The sequence below is a fragment of the Plectropomus leopardus genome, chromosome 4 (genome assembly GCF_026936395.1).
Source record: "Plectropomus leopardus strain MGB_pleo_1.0 chromosome 4, ASM2693639v1, whole genome shotgun sequence".
NCBI classification, from domain to species: domain Eukaryota; kingdom Metazoa; phylum Chordata; class Actinopteri; order Perciformes; family Serranidae; genus Plectropomus; species Plectropomus leopardus.
In genome coordinates this window covers 10,940,119-10,956,493 of record NC_142179.1, presented here as the reverse complement: position 1 = coordinate 10,956,493, position 16,375 = coordinate 10,940,119, and the positions used below count along the sequence as shown (strand labels likewise).

At 38.2% G+C, this 16,375-nt stretch overlaps 3 protein-coding genes across 4 annotated transcripts; all 3 read left to right on the top strand.

Annotated features, from left to right (window-relative positions):
• The first annotated feature begins 1,125 nt into the window (after positions 1–1,125).
• isca1 (iron-sulfur cluster assembly 1) lies at positions 1,126–7,168 on the top strand. Its single transcript, XM_042488257.2, has 4 exons — positions 1,126–1,270; positions 4,065–4,118; positions 5,253–5,358; positions 6,132–7,168. Exons 1-4 carry the CDS (start codon positions 1,190–1,192, stop codon positions 6,278–6,280), a joined length of 390 nt encoding a protein of 129 aa, XP_042344191.1. The 5' UTR covers positions 1,126–1,189; the 3' UTR covers positions 6,281–7,168.
• Positions 7,169–8,130: 962 nt separating this feature from the next.
• Positions 8,131–10,800, top strand: LOC148189722 (uncharacterized). The gene is made up of 3 exons (XM_088076530.1): positions 8,131–8,187; positions 8,964–9,426; positions 10,485–10,800. Exons 1-3 carry the CDS (start codon positions 8,131–8,133, stop codon positions 10,610–10,612), a joined length of 648 nt encoding a protein of 215 aa, XP_087932656.1. The 3' UTR covers positions 10,613–10,800.
• Positions 10,801–11,063: 263 nt separating this feature from the next.
• Positions 11,064–15,816, top strand: LOC121944403 (G protein-coupled receptor 54). Of its 2 annotated transcripts, none has more exons than XM_088076528.1 (7): positions 11,064–11,408; positions 12,095–12,374; positions 13,122–13,246; positions 13,534–13,669; positions 14,382–14,620; positions 14,707–14,859; positions 15,029–15,816. In XM_088076528.1, exons 2-7 carry the CDS (start codon positions 12,155–12,157, stop codon positions 15,266–15,268), a joined length of 1,113 nt encoding a protein of 370 aa, XP_087932654.1. In that variant the 5' UTR covers positions 11,064–11,408; positions 12,095–12,154; the 3' UTR covers positions 15,269–15,816. The 2 variants fall into 2 exon arrangements, with proteins under 2 accessions (XP_087932654.1, XP_042344115.1); XM_042488181.2 differs by having other exon boundaries at positions 11,064–11,865.
• Positions 15,817–16,375: the final 559 nt, after the last annotated feature.

The following is a 16,375-nucleotide window of genomic DNA, read 5'->3' as shown; positions in this document are numbered from 1 at the left end:
TGTGGAATATTTCCTTGAAAAAAGACTTTGTGCGGAAAAAAACAATGTTTATTGATATCAAACTGACTGTAAATGAATCTTTAGTAATGTGCAACTCCTATAATATAACTGACAACTCTGAAGTTATGGGTGGATGATTAACTATTTTGAACTTTTTTCCCCCCTCTGTTTGCTTCATTTAGTCGATACAGTGACCAGTAAACATAAACAACTGTACTATTTATGTAGTTTTTGTAAGAAAAAGGAACTTTGTGCATTTACATAAATTATTAGATCATACAATTAGGGATGGTACAGTTAGTCCACTTGATCACTTTATTTTTGATAGTCCCTCAAGTACTCTTCCTTGAGCCTCTCTGAGTAACCACCATAAATTACTTGTTAAATTTAAAAACCTAACCTTCAGTGTTATTAGTGAAAAGTTAAATAGCAAATCCCTGATTTGGAAAGAAAAGCTTTGTTTTTTCACTTTTGCCAAGCATTCTGTTTAGTTAGTGCAAATGGTTAATTTGGGGCTAAATTTTAAATGAGACATGTAGAATAAAGTGATTTTGACAAAATGTCGCTATTTTGAGGTCAGATTTGGTTGTTTTATTCCGATGGAAGTGTTCCTCCCTCCCCGATGATAGTGAAATGCCTTGCAACCCCGCCGCAGGTTTTGAAGACACGTTTTCTTCATAAATCCGTTGTAAAATAAACAAGAACAACCGTTTATAGTTGTATTCCCTTCCCCTAAGCCAAAATTTTAAAAAAAAACATAAGTCCCTCCCCAGTGCTTAAAAAATATTGACATGCACCACCCCTTCTCTCACATACTGTTTACTCTCATAAACTGTCCCTTAATGAACTGGGAAGTAGTGGTTTGACCAACAATGATGAGCTGGAAAGTGGACCTATAGAGGATTTTTTTTCCCAAAGTAATGCGTATGACCAGGAGAATCAAATTAACATATTCCTAACGAGTAATTCCACAAAGCTTAAACTCATTAAAGTTTGAGTATTTAAATGTAACATTACAAGTGGCTTACACAAGAAGCTTATGTGCTATATGTCTTATCCGTACGCCTATTGGCTTTCGCACCCGTCCGTCATAATATCAGCCAATCACTGAACGGGCTTCTTCTTTGGGCGGATCCCGATGTTTTTACGCACTTGCGCAGTACATTGTTATGATTTTAACTGAAGCAACATGTCTGCCTCCATGGTGCGAGCGACCGTCCGAGCGGTCAGCAAAAGAAAGATTCTGCCCACAAGAGCCGCACTGACACTTGTAAGTATCAAACTGTGGTTATTAAGACACGTAAATCATTTTTTATGCTCCTTCAGGATGTGTTTGTACACAAAGTGCGCTGTTAACACTAAGCGCCCGTTACGTAGCGTAACGTTACGTGACCCAAAGTTAGCTAAGCTGGCTAACCGTCTGTGACTTGAACCTTAACACGCGGTTATAATAACTTTTTTTTACTTTTACTGACATTTTCTGTAACATTAATTTTCATCGTGGCTGTGAGGATGTAGTAGTTGCCTGGCACACGAGGTCGGTCGTAAGATTATAATTGTCTTTCGCTGAGTTTAATGCTACTCCCAAGCACGATGCTAAGCTAAGCTGTTTGGTAACGCTATGTGTCATCGTCTGCCCTTTTCTTTAATAGCGACAGTAAGCTGCGTACTAACAATTAAACACAACACAGACAATAATGACAAGTAATACACGGTAATTAAACACTCTTAAACATTTTTGGGAAAAAGCACATATGTTAGAATGACATTAGTTTACTAGATAATAACAGCAACATGCAGGTTTGTTGACTTATGAATATACTCTTTGTTGATGTACCGGCCCACAAGAGACCGGCCAAAAAGTGGTTAAAATGTCATGCGGCAGTGGTCGAAATATCCCAACATTTATTGACTGATGTATTGATGTCGAACATGCAAAATACAACAAAACTAGTAGTTAAAAATATATAAACAACCAAAAAAGACAGATAAAATTCCTTAAAACAATCAATAATTTTGATGTGTTTGTTTTGTACACTTTTTAAAAAGTCTGTGCTCGGATATTACACGTTTTCACAATTGAATAGCAAACAAACCTTTTTGTGTAAAAGCGGTTGATCACCCCTTTAATGTACAAAAGATGTAAAGAAACATTTGCTGCAGAAATCACTCAAACAAGTAAAGGTATACAACAAACAAATTTACAGCATTTAACATACGTTATGTACTATAAAAATCTTCTATCTATAATCTATAGTAGTAATAATAATAATCTTTATCTTTTAATAAATCTTTTTTGGGAGAGTGGAGAAACATAATGATTCTGTCACCCATCTCTGAATGTGATGTCATTGCTCCAGTCTCTCCCCAAATCCACTGCCACTTTTTACTCGTCATTGTCTAATAAAGGAAAACATGACAGAAAATAATCAGTGGTTAGTGGAAAACCAATCAGTGTGGTATTAATGCAAATAAAATAGTGTTACTGCTGAAGAGTCGTGGTTTGTCATTATGGGCGGGATAAAAGGTGTGATGGTGGTGCTGCTGCAAGATAATGTGTGCGTATGGTGGTCTGAGCTGATAAAGGGAGTAAGCTACAGGAAATGTTAAGTGGTGGGAAGTCCCTCAACACAGTGGCAATTGCAGATGATGTGTCCTTAAATGTTTCTTATTTTTGAATATTTATATTGTAAGTGTGGTCTTTTTCTGTGTTGTAATTTTCTTAACTCAACAGACTGTTCTATTTTTTGATTTTACCCACTTAGTCATTATATCCTTATCACTGATAATTATTTATCAAAAATCTCATTGTGTGACTATGTATTGAAAGCACTAATTGTCAACTCTACAATATTGTTGCAATGTCACTATTGAGGTAGTTGGTAAAAAACAATTGTGATATTATCGTCACCATATACTCTACCTGTCGGGGACTAAGGATAATGATAAACCGAAATGCTGCCAAATGATGCATTCAGTTTGATATAACAGTAAGCTAAGAAATGTGTGCTTAGCCATCCTACCCTTTATGAATTAAGATTAAAAAATATATAAAAATTAAAAACCCAGTGCAAAATACTTATGCATCTCTTAACCGTATACTCTACAACAGAGTGCTCCTGGAGTGAGTCCTAAAACCTGGAAATGAGTCAGCACGTTTTCACTTCCAGTTCCCTCATTTCAAAGTTGATTGCTTTTTGAAAAAGTTTTTGGTTCGATGTCTGAAACGAGGTCTGTGGTTAACAAGAGATAACGGGATTTTAACATTTTGGTCTACAACACAAAGAACGTTAGTAAATATACCTTTTGTGAATTTTGATGCTTTTACTTGGCTTAAAAAAGGTGGCTGCTATCAGTTGGCTAAATGAGACTACAGAGGTTGTTGGTGACATTAGCATTTTCTTCTGGCGATTGCATTTAAGCTTCAAAAATCACAGGAGTCGTGTAATTTGTATCAAACTTTTGTTTGCCACATAGCTTATTTTCTGCAATAATCCAAAATCCACTAGAAAAATCCAACTGGCTTTTTGTTGAGGGAACAAGGAGGATGCTGACTTCCAGGCTGGCCTGCATTAAAAACACATCATCCCTGCAGCAATCTGTTGCTTACAAGTTAAATTTTGGAGATTAACATCACACTTGATTGACAGTATAGTCCTGAAAAAAGTCCAGGCTGTGACACAGTTAGGATCTACTGTACATTTGGCATCAGCAGCTTCTCTCATACAGATGAACACGCTGGGTTTAAGGGATTAACTCCATGTGGCTAACATGGTTCACCTGACTCTGCCAAAAGCCTCCACGTTAGAGCCCCACACAAAGTGTTCCCTCTTTTCTGCACATACACCCACTCAATTACAGCACGAGCAACGGGGTTTCAGGTTCTTTCATTATACTGTAGATGGATACTTATTTCAGACCTGTTGAAGTATTTGCCCATGCAACAGAAACTTCTCACAGTGGGAACCAAAACAGAAACATAAACCAGCTCAATATTTTGGTTGAGCAAAAAATAAACAGAATCCAGCATTAACCATTTTTATCTTCTGTTGTCTTTCCTTTAGACTCCAGCAGCTGTGAACAAGATCAGGTTTTTGTTGCAGGAAAAGCCGGAATGTGTGAGTAACAGATAAATCAACATTCACTGACACGTAATCTCATCAAACAGACAATGCCTCTGCACATCTTCAGTAATGACAGTAGGTTGTTATGTTGTTTAGTGTCTCATCATTTCTGTAACTTTACAAAACCAACAATCCCGCCTTTAAACCCATGTTACATGGTGATTGACCAGCTGTCTGGAGATGAGGAAGCAAGCTGGGTTTGAACTTCTTTCTGTAGCTCTTTATTTTTATCTGTTACTCAACAATTTGTGACACTTTTCATGTGTACAACAGAGTGCAACTAAATGCCTCCACTTGCTTACTGTGCCTTTGCACTTGTATCCATATCAAAAAGCCCTCTCTGTGATCATGATGGGCTAATGTTCTTCAGGTACGTGAAATTTAGTACCAGTACCCAACAGTTTCTTTTTTCAGTACTTAATCTTCTCTGTAAAAACAAAAATGTAATTTTTAAACAAGCTGAAGGGGAGACATGTAGACGTAAACGCAGCTCTGCTCCACATCGTCTGTCTCAGTCTGTCTGCTTGTGCGTATGTGTTGTGCTCGTCTAGCAGTGGCACTCGGCTGCTTGTAAAATTATATAGAAAAGAAATAAGGCCACATGTCAGAACCAATTCAGTAACTGGTGCCACAGTGACAGTTTTGGCTCACTGGGACAGATGTATTTAATAATAATAAAGTTTATTTTTATATCACTTATCAAAACCAATGTTACAGTGTTTACACATAAAAAAATAAAACACACAGGAAAAATGGTAAAAAGCAAAACTACAACACAAAAGAAAAAACAATGGTTGAATTTAAAATCAAACTGAGCATTACAAGACTTAAGTGGACTGTCAGGAGTAAGGTACAGTATAATAATAATAATAATAATAATAATAATAATAATCCTTTAAAGAGAAATTATAGGAATGCCTTTCGCTTTAACATGAATCTGTACTCAGTAGTACTGACATTATTCAGTTGCTACCCTTACAGTACTGAGCCTGGTACCCAATCCTGTATGATGGCTGCTGGCGTTTCTCTCTGCCTTTAATTGTGGCACTCAAACTGATTAAACTGTAAAGTAGTGATCGGTAAAGGGCTTAATGACCCGAATGGTAATGCCTGTCTGGCTCTTTGTAGATGGGATTGAAGGTCGGAGTGAGAACACGAGGCTGTAATGGCATGACTTACACACTGGACTACGCCATGGAGAAAGGCAAATCGGATGAGGAAGTGCTGCAGGATGGTAAGCTGTGTCTTATTTTTATGCTTTCCTTCTAGGAACAAATTTTGAATATTTGAGTTACGAAGACGTGCAGAACAAAGATTAAAAGTATAACTGCATGCTAAAGATAAAACTTCACACGTAGTGGCTTTAATAACAAAATATATTTTTTTGGAGTTAAAAGGCATACCGGGGGCTGAAACTAATTAGCTTGAAATACAAAATATTCTTAGATTTTTTTGTGTTCAAACATTTTGTGCCTAGCCCTGCTGTGTTAGCTCGTGCTAACCAGGCAGAAAAAGCAGACGGAGAGCAGCTCTGCATCGAACAACAACAGCCGATCGACTGCATGCAGCCTCTTTCATAGCAAATCATCTCAGCTGCTGTACATCCCAGATGTTGTCTTTGTTGTTTTTATAATCTTTATTTTGTTTGTCAAAGACAGCACTATTTTGCAAGATCAAATGGATGAAATGATCAATATCCATTTTGTTGAGTGACGGTATAAACAGGAATATAAGATTATGTAATAATGATATAATGCATGAGCATAAATGATTATTTTATGGATATGCTTGTTTTTATTGGCATCTTAAAGAAACCCTGCAATGCAAAATACAAAAGTTTCTGATTCGGTGCAGATAGATGGGTCTAATTTTAAATTGGTTTATGATTTATAAGCATTTGATCTGAATGCACTTACAGGGCTGTTTCACTGTTTGCAGTGTATAAACCCAGAACATTGTGGCTCAGGTTGGAGCGTGGGAGTAAAGACTACTGTTACTCTCTTGCAGGTGTGAGGGTGTTCATAGAGAAGAAGGCTCAGCTGACCCTTCTGGGAACTGAGATGGACTTTGTGGAGTCTAAGCTGTCCAGCGAATTTGTCTTCAACAACCCAAACATAAAGGGCACATGTGGCTGTGGAGAAAGCTTCAACATCTGAGCATCATGGATCCTCTCCGTCCTCCCCCAACCCTCCCTGTTCCAAGCCCCCCCCACCCATAAAGACTGAGAGACTGAATGCTGACGAGGACGTCGGACATGAGTTAATCTCTGAGATGTGGACGTGCCTGCATTACTACCACTGCTCCTCCTGCAGACCACTCGCATACACACACACACACACACACACGCACACACACAAAGTATGCATATTCATGCTTCGTGGAAGGTTTTAATACAGTCTGTGTAGTCACGATCTCAACGTTGATTTTATGTTCAGGATACCTCTGATGTCAGCAACTGCTTTTTTATGCTCTGCATCTAAAAAAAAACTTAGAAGGACCTCACAGGCAAGTTTTTTTTAATTTAGTGGCTGCAATTTTACACATACATGCACAAATTCTAGTCAAATTTCACCATGACTTGTATGCAGGAGGAAACGGTACCACATGGCCCAACATGCTCACTGAAGCTGAGAGTTGTTCAGGTTTTAGTTGGATGAATTATTAAGTATTCTGTTTTCTAATTTGAATGCATCCACTGAAATCCACAGGCCAACATCAGCTTTGATAAACACTGTAAGACAGTGTACCATCACCCAGTGTCATGCACCCCGCAGTATGCAGAGGTGGAAGATTTTGAGTGTCTTGAAACTGCTTTATGAGCTTGTAAAGTGTATATTTATCTCTGTGTGTAAATATAAAGAATGTTTATCTCCCGTGAACCACACAAACGCACAAAAAAGTAACGCACAAAAAACACTTATCCCTCACATAAGAGTACATGAGGTCTATGTTCATTGTTGCTTGATTAAAGCCAGGACTTTGTGTTTGTACTGTGCAATATGTCTGTGTATATATGAAATAATAAATAGATAAATCCAGTCATATGGAATTGTTTGGCTGTTGTTTTGTGCTCAGCAGTTTTTTTTTTGTTGGTTTTTTTTCACAGCTTTATTTCACAAAAATATGTACAAAGTATGTCAGGCAAACAAGAACACAAACATACATGAGAGCACAGATAATTGACATTCAACACGGACAGAAGCAAAAGCAAGGAAGCCAAAATAATTAATGTCACATCCGAGGGTTTTACCAAGTCGACTTTTGTAATAGTCTAAAAACCTTTCACTTTTTTTGTTATTTGTAAGAACAACAGAGGAAAGCGTTGAGTTGAAATTAGTTAAGAAAAGATAAACAGAGGGATGTGAATCTTTTGTTAATGGGTAAAGATTTTCCCCATTATAAAAACAAACAAAACATAGTTCAAATATTTGTTACTTAAATCAACATAATAACAAATCATGTCTTTAAAGGTTAAATCATGAGTGATGTTACAATTATTAAAAACGTGACAACTGAAATTAGACCAAAAATTCATTGTGATACTACAATGAAAAAAATATTGGATTAAAGTTACATCAGCGAGCCCACAGAAGAGGTAAGATTTTTCAGCATCTGCATACCTAGAAATGATAGAATTTGCTGGATAGATGTGCAAAATTTTGAAATGAATTTCTTTCACTTTGTTACGAATACCAAATTTATAAGGTAAAAGCCATTTTCTGTGCCAGTTTGTAGGATCTGTGGCAGAATTACAGTTGCATCATTACTCAACTGACAAATTTAGCACAGTTGTCATGGTGACGGCTCTGTTGTCAGAGCCAGATGGATTCTGCCTGTTAAATTTTCAAGTTGTTTTCACTGTTTTTGTGTTGTTGTGTGTTTTGTTCAGGTGGAAGCAGAGGGAGGTACAGTCACTTTTAAAGACTTATTTTAATCCCTATTTTAGCATTCTCACTGCTGAAGTAATAGGTGGGGTCTTTGATATTTTTTAAGGTACATTGGGGTCATGGACCATCAAAACAAGGATGGAGACTCTAACAGCAGAGAGTCCTATGAGCTGAAGGTAGTGAATAATACTGTTTACAAAGAGCTTTTTCAGAGCAAGCACAACACCTTTTAACATTAAAAGTTTGAGTTGTTTAAAGAATGATATCATGGGACCGGGGAGGGATGTGCAGATATTTCAGTTTTATTTTTAGACTCTGCAATGGAGATAGCCGTGGTTGGAGGCAGCATGTTTTTGAGTTGTCCGTCCGTAAGTCCCATTCGTGTTAACCCCTTCAAACTTGAGATTCGCGTGATTACTTTCAAAAACATGGAAATCAGGCAATGAGCACCTTTTAAAACATGACCCAAAAAAGAGCAAGAAACAAGTTCCAATAAAATTACCAAATTTACCCCAAATTAGCAAAATTAGTCAGCAAAAATAATGATAAAAGTAAATGAACCAAAACAGGAAATTACCTAAAAACCATCAAAATAAAAAAATTATATAGATAAATAATAATAATTTCTGATAATTATAATAATTCTAAAAAAGTTTGGGGTATTTTTCAGTTATTTTGCAGTTAGTATCATTGTTCTCCTGTACTTCCTTTTTGATTTTATTTAGCTAATTTGTGCTATGAAATACAGTATGTTTACAAAGAAAATGTGGCTAAGTATTATAAAAATTAAAAAAAAAAAACCCTAACGACCCACTGAAACCAGATTCACATCATGTATATATGAATTACAGCAGTAAAGTCACTGAGAACGATGTGTGTTGGCAGAATCTTCACAAATATTTCATCTTTGTATCAGTTTTTGTGTGCTTTCTGTGTCTGCTACTTCTCACAGATTTCAGACTTATTAAAGGCTTTGGCTGAGATCAAACCACCAACCTTTGACCCCCGAAACATCAGCACCACTCTCTCCACCCTGAAGAACATTAGGACAGGCGCTCCTAACACCCGTGGGACTTTCAGATCCAGAGCTGTCCTCCCTGAAAACATCAGCCGGTTGTCCCAGTGTCACTTTAAGAGGCGGGATCACCTGAGAGAAACCTCACCTGTTTCTGTCCCCATTATCACTACAGTGGCCTCCTCTCAGGAGAGACAACTGCAGCCCCATTTACCATCTTCAAATCCTGCCATCCTTTCACTGCTGGTAGCAAAGTCCAAGATGCTGCCTTCTGGCTCAACCTCCTCCATCAGAGAGCGGCTTAAAGAGATGCATCCACACATCCTGGGTGTGCAGGCCTGGACCAAACAGCAGGCCTGTGAACCACAGAGGACACTGCCTGAGCAGCTTCCACAAACTGGTAAAAAGCAACAATTCATTGTTACATTTGCAAATACATATAGTTCCCCTACTGACCTCCCTCCATACAACACAAACTAATTATTTGGAGGATTGTGCTTCAACTATAGTCAGGTTTGAGAGGCCATTTTGCAGTTACTACTTTCCTGCTACAGTTAGCTTGTGCTGTTTTTAAAACAACAAAAAAGCTACTTTGCATACAGGACATTTTAAAATAATTCAGTTTTTGTGTTTGATAATTTTCCCTATAAAAATAGTGTCAAAAACCTGGCATTCAAAGGGTTAAAATTGTGAAAAGTTATTAATATTTGATATTTATGATTAGTACTGATATTGGTAAAAAAAAAAAAATAAATAAAAAAACTCATTGAAAGTAGAAAATAATATTAATGTGTAATATTTTTTAAGCTTGATTTTGAAAAGCCTTTTGTGCTCAGAGGGATATAAGTGCGTGTGATATTTAAGTGGTCCCTAAGGGTTAATGACGTTGCTTTCACAGCTGGTTGTTGTTGATGTTGTCGTCATGTGTTTTGATTGTTTGAGCTTTATGGCTGTATGGTTATAACTTTTGGGCCTCTATTTTATTTTATTTTATTCTATGTTAAGTGTCTTGATTAAGTCTTGATTTTTTTTTAACAGGAAAGCAAAACATAGAAAAAAGAATGATGCCCATGACTCAACTTACCCTGTTCCCTGTGGACGGCGAGCCACAGAGGACATGAGTATAGGGGATTATTTACTGGATAATAAGGAAACCTGATTGCAAGCTATAATATAGCTTGTTTTTTATTAACTTTTTAGTTTGAACATGTTTCTTGAAGCCATAATAAACAAGTATAAATGAATGGGATGTAAAAAAGTTGATGTAAACGTATAAATAGACAGACCATTTACCTGTGATCACATAAGAATTTCATGATCATAGCAAACAAAGCCTGCTTAATTCATCATGAAATAATAATTCCTTGTGTTTTTACCTTCTATGCAGCAACCGTGGACCAAACAGTAAATCAATAATGGATCCTCCATTAATTGTCTTAATGCTTGTTCCTGATCCAGAGTCAACATGTCCATGGTACTTCAAGGACTTGACGGACCTCCAGATGAAGCTGTTTTTAGGTGCCTCAAAGAAATCTGGAGTTCAGAGGAACACACAGACGGCGTGGAAAACTGCTCGCCACGACTAATCAAAACTTATATCTTTAACACTCAGCTGAGGAAAAGACAATGGAGAGATAAAAATCAAACTGAAACCAGCAGAGATAGTGTGCTTTTTTTTTTTAACATATCACTTTTGTGTAAAAGACTGAAGATTACTGCAGCACTGATAAAGACAAGGACAAACAAGAAGCTTGTTATACATGATAAATAAATAAGGAGTTGCATGTATAAACATTAGTGACTCAGCATGCAGATGACAAAAAAATAATGACTGAAAATGTTTCCTGGCACACATCCAAACTAAGAGCGCCTCAGTAAACCCATTTTCCACTGTGAATATTCTCTACGTACTTCAAAAAAATATAAGCTCCTTCTTTTTTTGCAACGGCAAATTGATAAAAGGCAAATATTTCACTTTCTGGTCTAACATATGCAAAGTAATTTTTCTAAATAGGAGTAGCTGTAATGAAGGTTTTCAGAAGCCCTGAACACATCCCAAATACGTTTGATTTGCACACACAGAAAAAAAGCCTGTAAAATACCAGTTTTCTTTTATTTTATCTGAAGAAAAGACATTTACATGTCTGATGGCGAGCATAATCTGCCAAACAACAACTGCAAAAGCAGACGTCACCCCTGTACTTGAACATTTTCTCCATTTGTGTCACGCTGAGTACTTGGCAACAGTTGCCACTTGCTCTTTTGCAGCAAAGGGTGAAGATGTAATGTCAGCTTTAGAAGCTGCCTGTTGTACAAAGATCAAGCTGTACTGTCACCACGACCCCCAGCTGCATCTCCCATTCATTTTCATTTTGGTTTCAGGTAAGCACTAGTCATTATGATTATTCCAGAGTTTTTGTTTTTTTATAAATCAGCTGTTATTGATTAAAAAACACTGTAGTGGAATAACTTTGACCTGTGACAAGAATTTAGACAGCATGTGACAGCTAAAGTCTTAAAGTCAGGATGCTGACACAATGAAAAAAATTAAATAATTCAAATCCAGCTGCTGTCATTTCTGACACCCGGTTCTGCAATTACAAGCGATGATGAAGATTTAGTTTGAAAGCCTCTGCTCCCTCCGTCTCTCTCTCTCTCTGCTTACAAATTGAAATGACTCCTGTCTCCCCCAAACTCCCCCTCCCCTCCGCACTTATGGGGGTCTATAACAGTGCTTTCATCTCAGAGAACAGAACAGCAGCCCATCGCTGATCAACACGGGACTAAACCCGGCTTTACAGAGCAGAGAGAGGAACACTGCAGGAGCAAAGAGGCACAGGTCAGGTAGAACCTTATTGCACAGGAAAAAAAACAACTTTTTAAATATGCTTAAGTATTTAAATAGGCTTTATCTTATAATAATAATATAATTTGAAATGGGCATATATTTATAAATTTAATTGGTTTTATTTTGAATATAAATTCTTAATAATATGATGATTTTTGTGTAACTTAAGTGTTTTTTAAATTATTTTCTATTTTTTTATTTTCTATTCTTTATTTTTTAGAAACTAATCAAATATGTTCTACGTGGACCTTAGAAATATTCCTGGCTTTGATTTGTGAAGATGGTCCAGGAACCAACAGGCAATCAGGGTCCAGACTGTGGGTCTGTATGCAACGAGTCCACAGCTCAGGAGGGCCAAGGGCCCCCGGTGCTGGTCGACGCCTGGCTGGTCCCCACTTTCTTTGGCCTCATCATGCTGGTCGGCCTGGTCGGGAACTCGCTGGTCATCCATGTGGTTACCAAGCACCAGCAGATGAAGACCGTCACCAACTTTTACATAGGTAACATTTCTGAACATTTCTGCAGCAAGATCAAGTCTTTTTGGTAACCTTTCAGTAGTTCTATATATTGGTGGCTACAACATGCATAATTAATGTTCATGGCAAAATTAATAGTCCATGCCTATCTTGTGCATTTAGGGTAATGTTAATTTTATGTAAATATATATTCTTTTCCCTGTGTAATTGTGTAATTATATTGATGCCTGATAATAGGCCTATACATTGATGATTATTTGATTATATATCAGAACAACATCCAACTTCATAATTAAGTTGTCATTCATCTGGTATATGAATTAAGTGCTGGATTTCTCTTTCAGAAGTTTGACTTGGTTGCTGTCTGCACATACACACTAGGTCTTAAACACACTTTTGTTGTATCCTTTAAGCCTAAAGGTGTCTTTAATTTATCAGTTCTATCACATAACATTTTTATCCTCATCATATAGAGAATCCTCTTTAAAAATGTAATGCAGAGTCAATTTTAACCAACCGACTTTTTATCTGAGACATTTTTACCCATGTAGCTTAATATTACCTACACCTCATCATTTTAATTTTTAGTGCTCTCTTCTGAGTAATCCAAAAGTGAGCACACAGTTCAGTTGGTGAATTTTGAAAGGAAGAATTATGGGTATTAACACAGGTATTTGTGGTTTTGTGCAATCGTCTTTGAATGCATCTCACTTCAGCGTGTCTTGAATTGAATTTCTCTGTTAAGGAGTTACGGCTGTTGTTCTGTTACAGTAAACCTGGCCACGACTGACCTCTTGTTTCTGGTCTGCTGCGTTCCCTTCACTGCCACCTTGTACCCATTGCCCAGCTGGATCTTTGGAGAGTTCATGTGCCGACTGGTGAACTACCTTCAGCAAGTGAGATACGCACACAAAAACACACAAACAAACCGGTCTGGAAGTGCTGGAGACTTTGGCACAATAGTAATATCATGGCGTTGTAGCATTAAGGACTAAGGACTGTATGTGCAGAATAACTGCAATTAGATGTGCAGCTACCCAAAAAACCTAAATACTAAATGTAGAAACAAAACATAAATCAAAATTAAATTGACAGTGACAAAAGAAAAGAAAAGGGAAAATTAAAAGTAAAAGTATAGAGTGTGAAACAGAAACAAAGCTTCCTTGTGTTCGTCATGTTTCAGGTGACCGCTCAGGCAACATGCATCACTCTGTCAGCTATGAGTGTGGACCGCTGCTACGTGACCGTCTATCCTCTGCAGTCACTGCGACACCGCACCCCACGCATGGCTCTGGCCGTCTCTGTGTCTATCTGGATAGGTATCACACAAACACACCACACACACACACACACAAACACACACACACACACACACACACACACACACACACACACACACACACACACATTCACAACCAGTTTTTAACCACTTAAATACTTTTAATATGAAGCTGCAGCAGTAGAAAACTTAATACAGCATTTTTTGGGGGAATGTCACCGTTGACACCCAGTTAATTACAATGCAAATATAGAAAATACTGCAAAAATATCATCAGAGGATCATAAGTGCAGTCACTGTTGTGTTACCTTATTCAGCAACAAATAGTGACTTACCAGATATTTATTTAGGTGAAAATCTTTGAGATTATCACTTTAACTCATCACAATCTTCAAGTCAAGAGTTCAAGGTCTGTGAGTACAGAGCTGAGCAGCTTTCAGCCATCTTTTCAAGGTGGTTTTGAAAGTCCTGATAAAGCTGCAGCCCCTCACATCGTCAGGCAAAGTGGTCCACTGATTTGTAGTTTTCACAGAAAAAGCTGATTGCCCAAATCTTACAGTCTCATGCAGACGCTGATCTAGAGGCTCTATGAGAAACTTACTGAGCAAGTATACACAAAGTCACTATAATTGTGGATTTTCCAGTTGCTCTCCACATGGTCTGTTTTTTGGTTTGGCACCAGCAACTTGTGGCACAACTGAAACATATTACCACGCTCTGAGTCACACAGTCATGTCCTCTGTCCGCTGCAGGCTCTTTGCTTCTGTCGATTCCAGTAGCTGTGTACCAGCGTCTGGAAGCAGGATACTGGTTTGGCCCTCAGACGTACTGCAGTGAGGTCTTCCCCTCAGCCTGCCTCCAGAGAGCCTTCATCATCTACAGCTTCCTGGCTGTCTACCTGCTGCCACTGCTCACCATCACAGCCTGTTACGCCTTCATGCTTAAGCGCATGGGGCAAGCCAGCGTGAATCCCATCGACAGCGGATACCAAGTAAGACAAAAATATAGGATTGTTCTTTGTATTTGTACTTCTTAACTCTAGAGAGAATAAAATGTTTTAAGCCTTTCCAACTCCAGCTGCAGGCTCAGGCGGAGCGAGCTGCAGCAGTGCGGGCGCGAGTCTCCCGAATGGTGGTGGTGATGGTGGCGTTATTCCTCATCTGCTGGGGCCCCATCCAGATCTGCATCCTCCTGCAAGCTTTTGGCTTCCGCAGTTACATTTTATACAAGGTGAGTTAATCACCATGGTGTTTTCTAGCATAGGTAACTAGACTGCAGTCTCAATTTATCTCATGACTGGACTGCGAGGACAGAAATTGATGCTCTTGCTATACTCTTGCACTGTGACCCTGATGATCGATGCCTTTCATCTGACTCCATCTCAATTTTACATCCACAGCTGAAGATCTGGGGTCACTGCATGTCTTACTCCAACTCCTCCGTCAACCCGCTGGTTTACGCCTTCATGGGCAATAACTTCAGAAAGGCCTTCAAGCACGCGTTCCCCGCCATATTTCTGTGGCACACAAGGGGGAGAGTCAGGGTGGGAAACATGGACGCAGAGGAGGACGTTGGAGAGATGGATCATCAGGCACCCAAAGGAGAAGCAGAGATGCACTTTCTTTCATCTGGCTCCTAAAGGCCATGCTGGGCATTCGGACACTGTGAGCTCATTGTTTATTTATAGATTGTTCTGGAGATGAGAGCAGTTTGCTCAATCTGGTTTATGTGTGCATAGACATACTGCTAGTGTGCACACACACGCACACACACGCACGCACACGCACGCACACGCACACACAACGAGGAGCATGCTGTATGATCTTTTAAAAGGACAAACCAATCAGGAGCCTCTCGTGACCCTCACGAGCTGCTGAAACACAATTATCTTTGTCACATTTTTACAATTTAGGTGGAGTGAAGCAATCAGTTTACTGGATGTGAAAATGTTTGAGATCCTGGTTTTATCTTCTTTACTATATCTCAAGGAAGTAAAGTAAAGTGTATAGGTCAAGTGCTACAATTTGGGTTAAATACGCCGTTTCCAAACTGCACAAACTCTGCTCGGTCAGTTTTCAAAGGTCATTTTGTCATCACCTGCTTTTAAAAAAAAAAAAATGTTCATGTTCTTCTCCCACTGTGTTGTGTCTGTTTGAGTGAGTTCTCTAGACTGGGATTTTTGGGACCTCGGCGCTTTATCTTTGTGTAGCATAGTATACAATATGCCAATATATAACTTACTTGTCTGATAACTGATGTTAACATCTATATATATATATACAGTAAATATTTTTTCCACCTAATTTTAGTGATCATCAGGCCTCTTCTGTAGTGGACTTAAAATCATATTATGCATGCTCTTATCATGATGGCTCAACAGCAGATGGAGGCATAATATATATATATATATATATATATATATATATGTGTGTGTGTGTGTATATATATATATATATATATATATATATATATATATATATATATATATATATGTGTGTGTGTGTGTGTGTGTGTTAAACCATTTTTTGCAGCAGAGTTTCATTCCTCCTAAATGCAGTGGCAGAGGGGTTGCAGTCTCCCATGATGCCACACTGTTAACTGTGATATTAATGGTTAAATGTAAAGCTGTCCTGCTCTGGAATTGTTTGTTTGACTCCATCATGCCTGTCGCGCGCTCAGAGTTTTGTGGCGTGACTTTAGAGCCAATCAGTCCACAGCTGAGTCGATATCCACCAATGACAGCTGC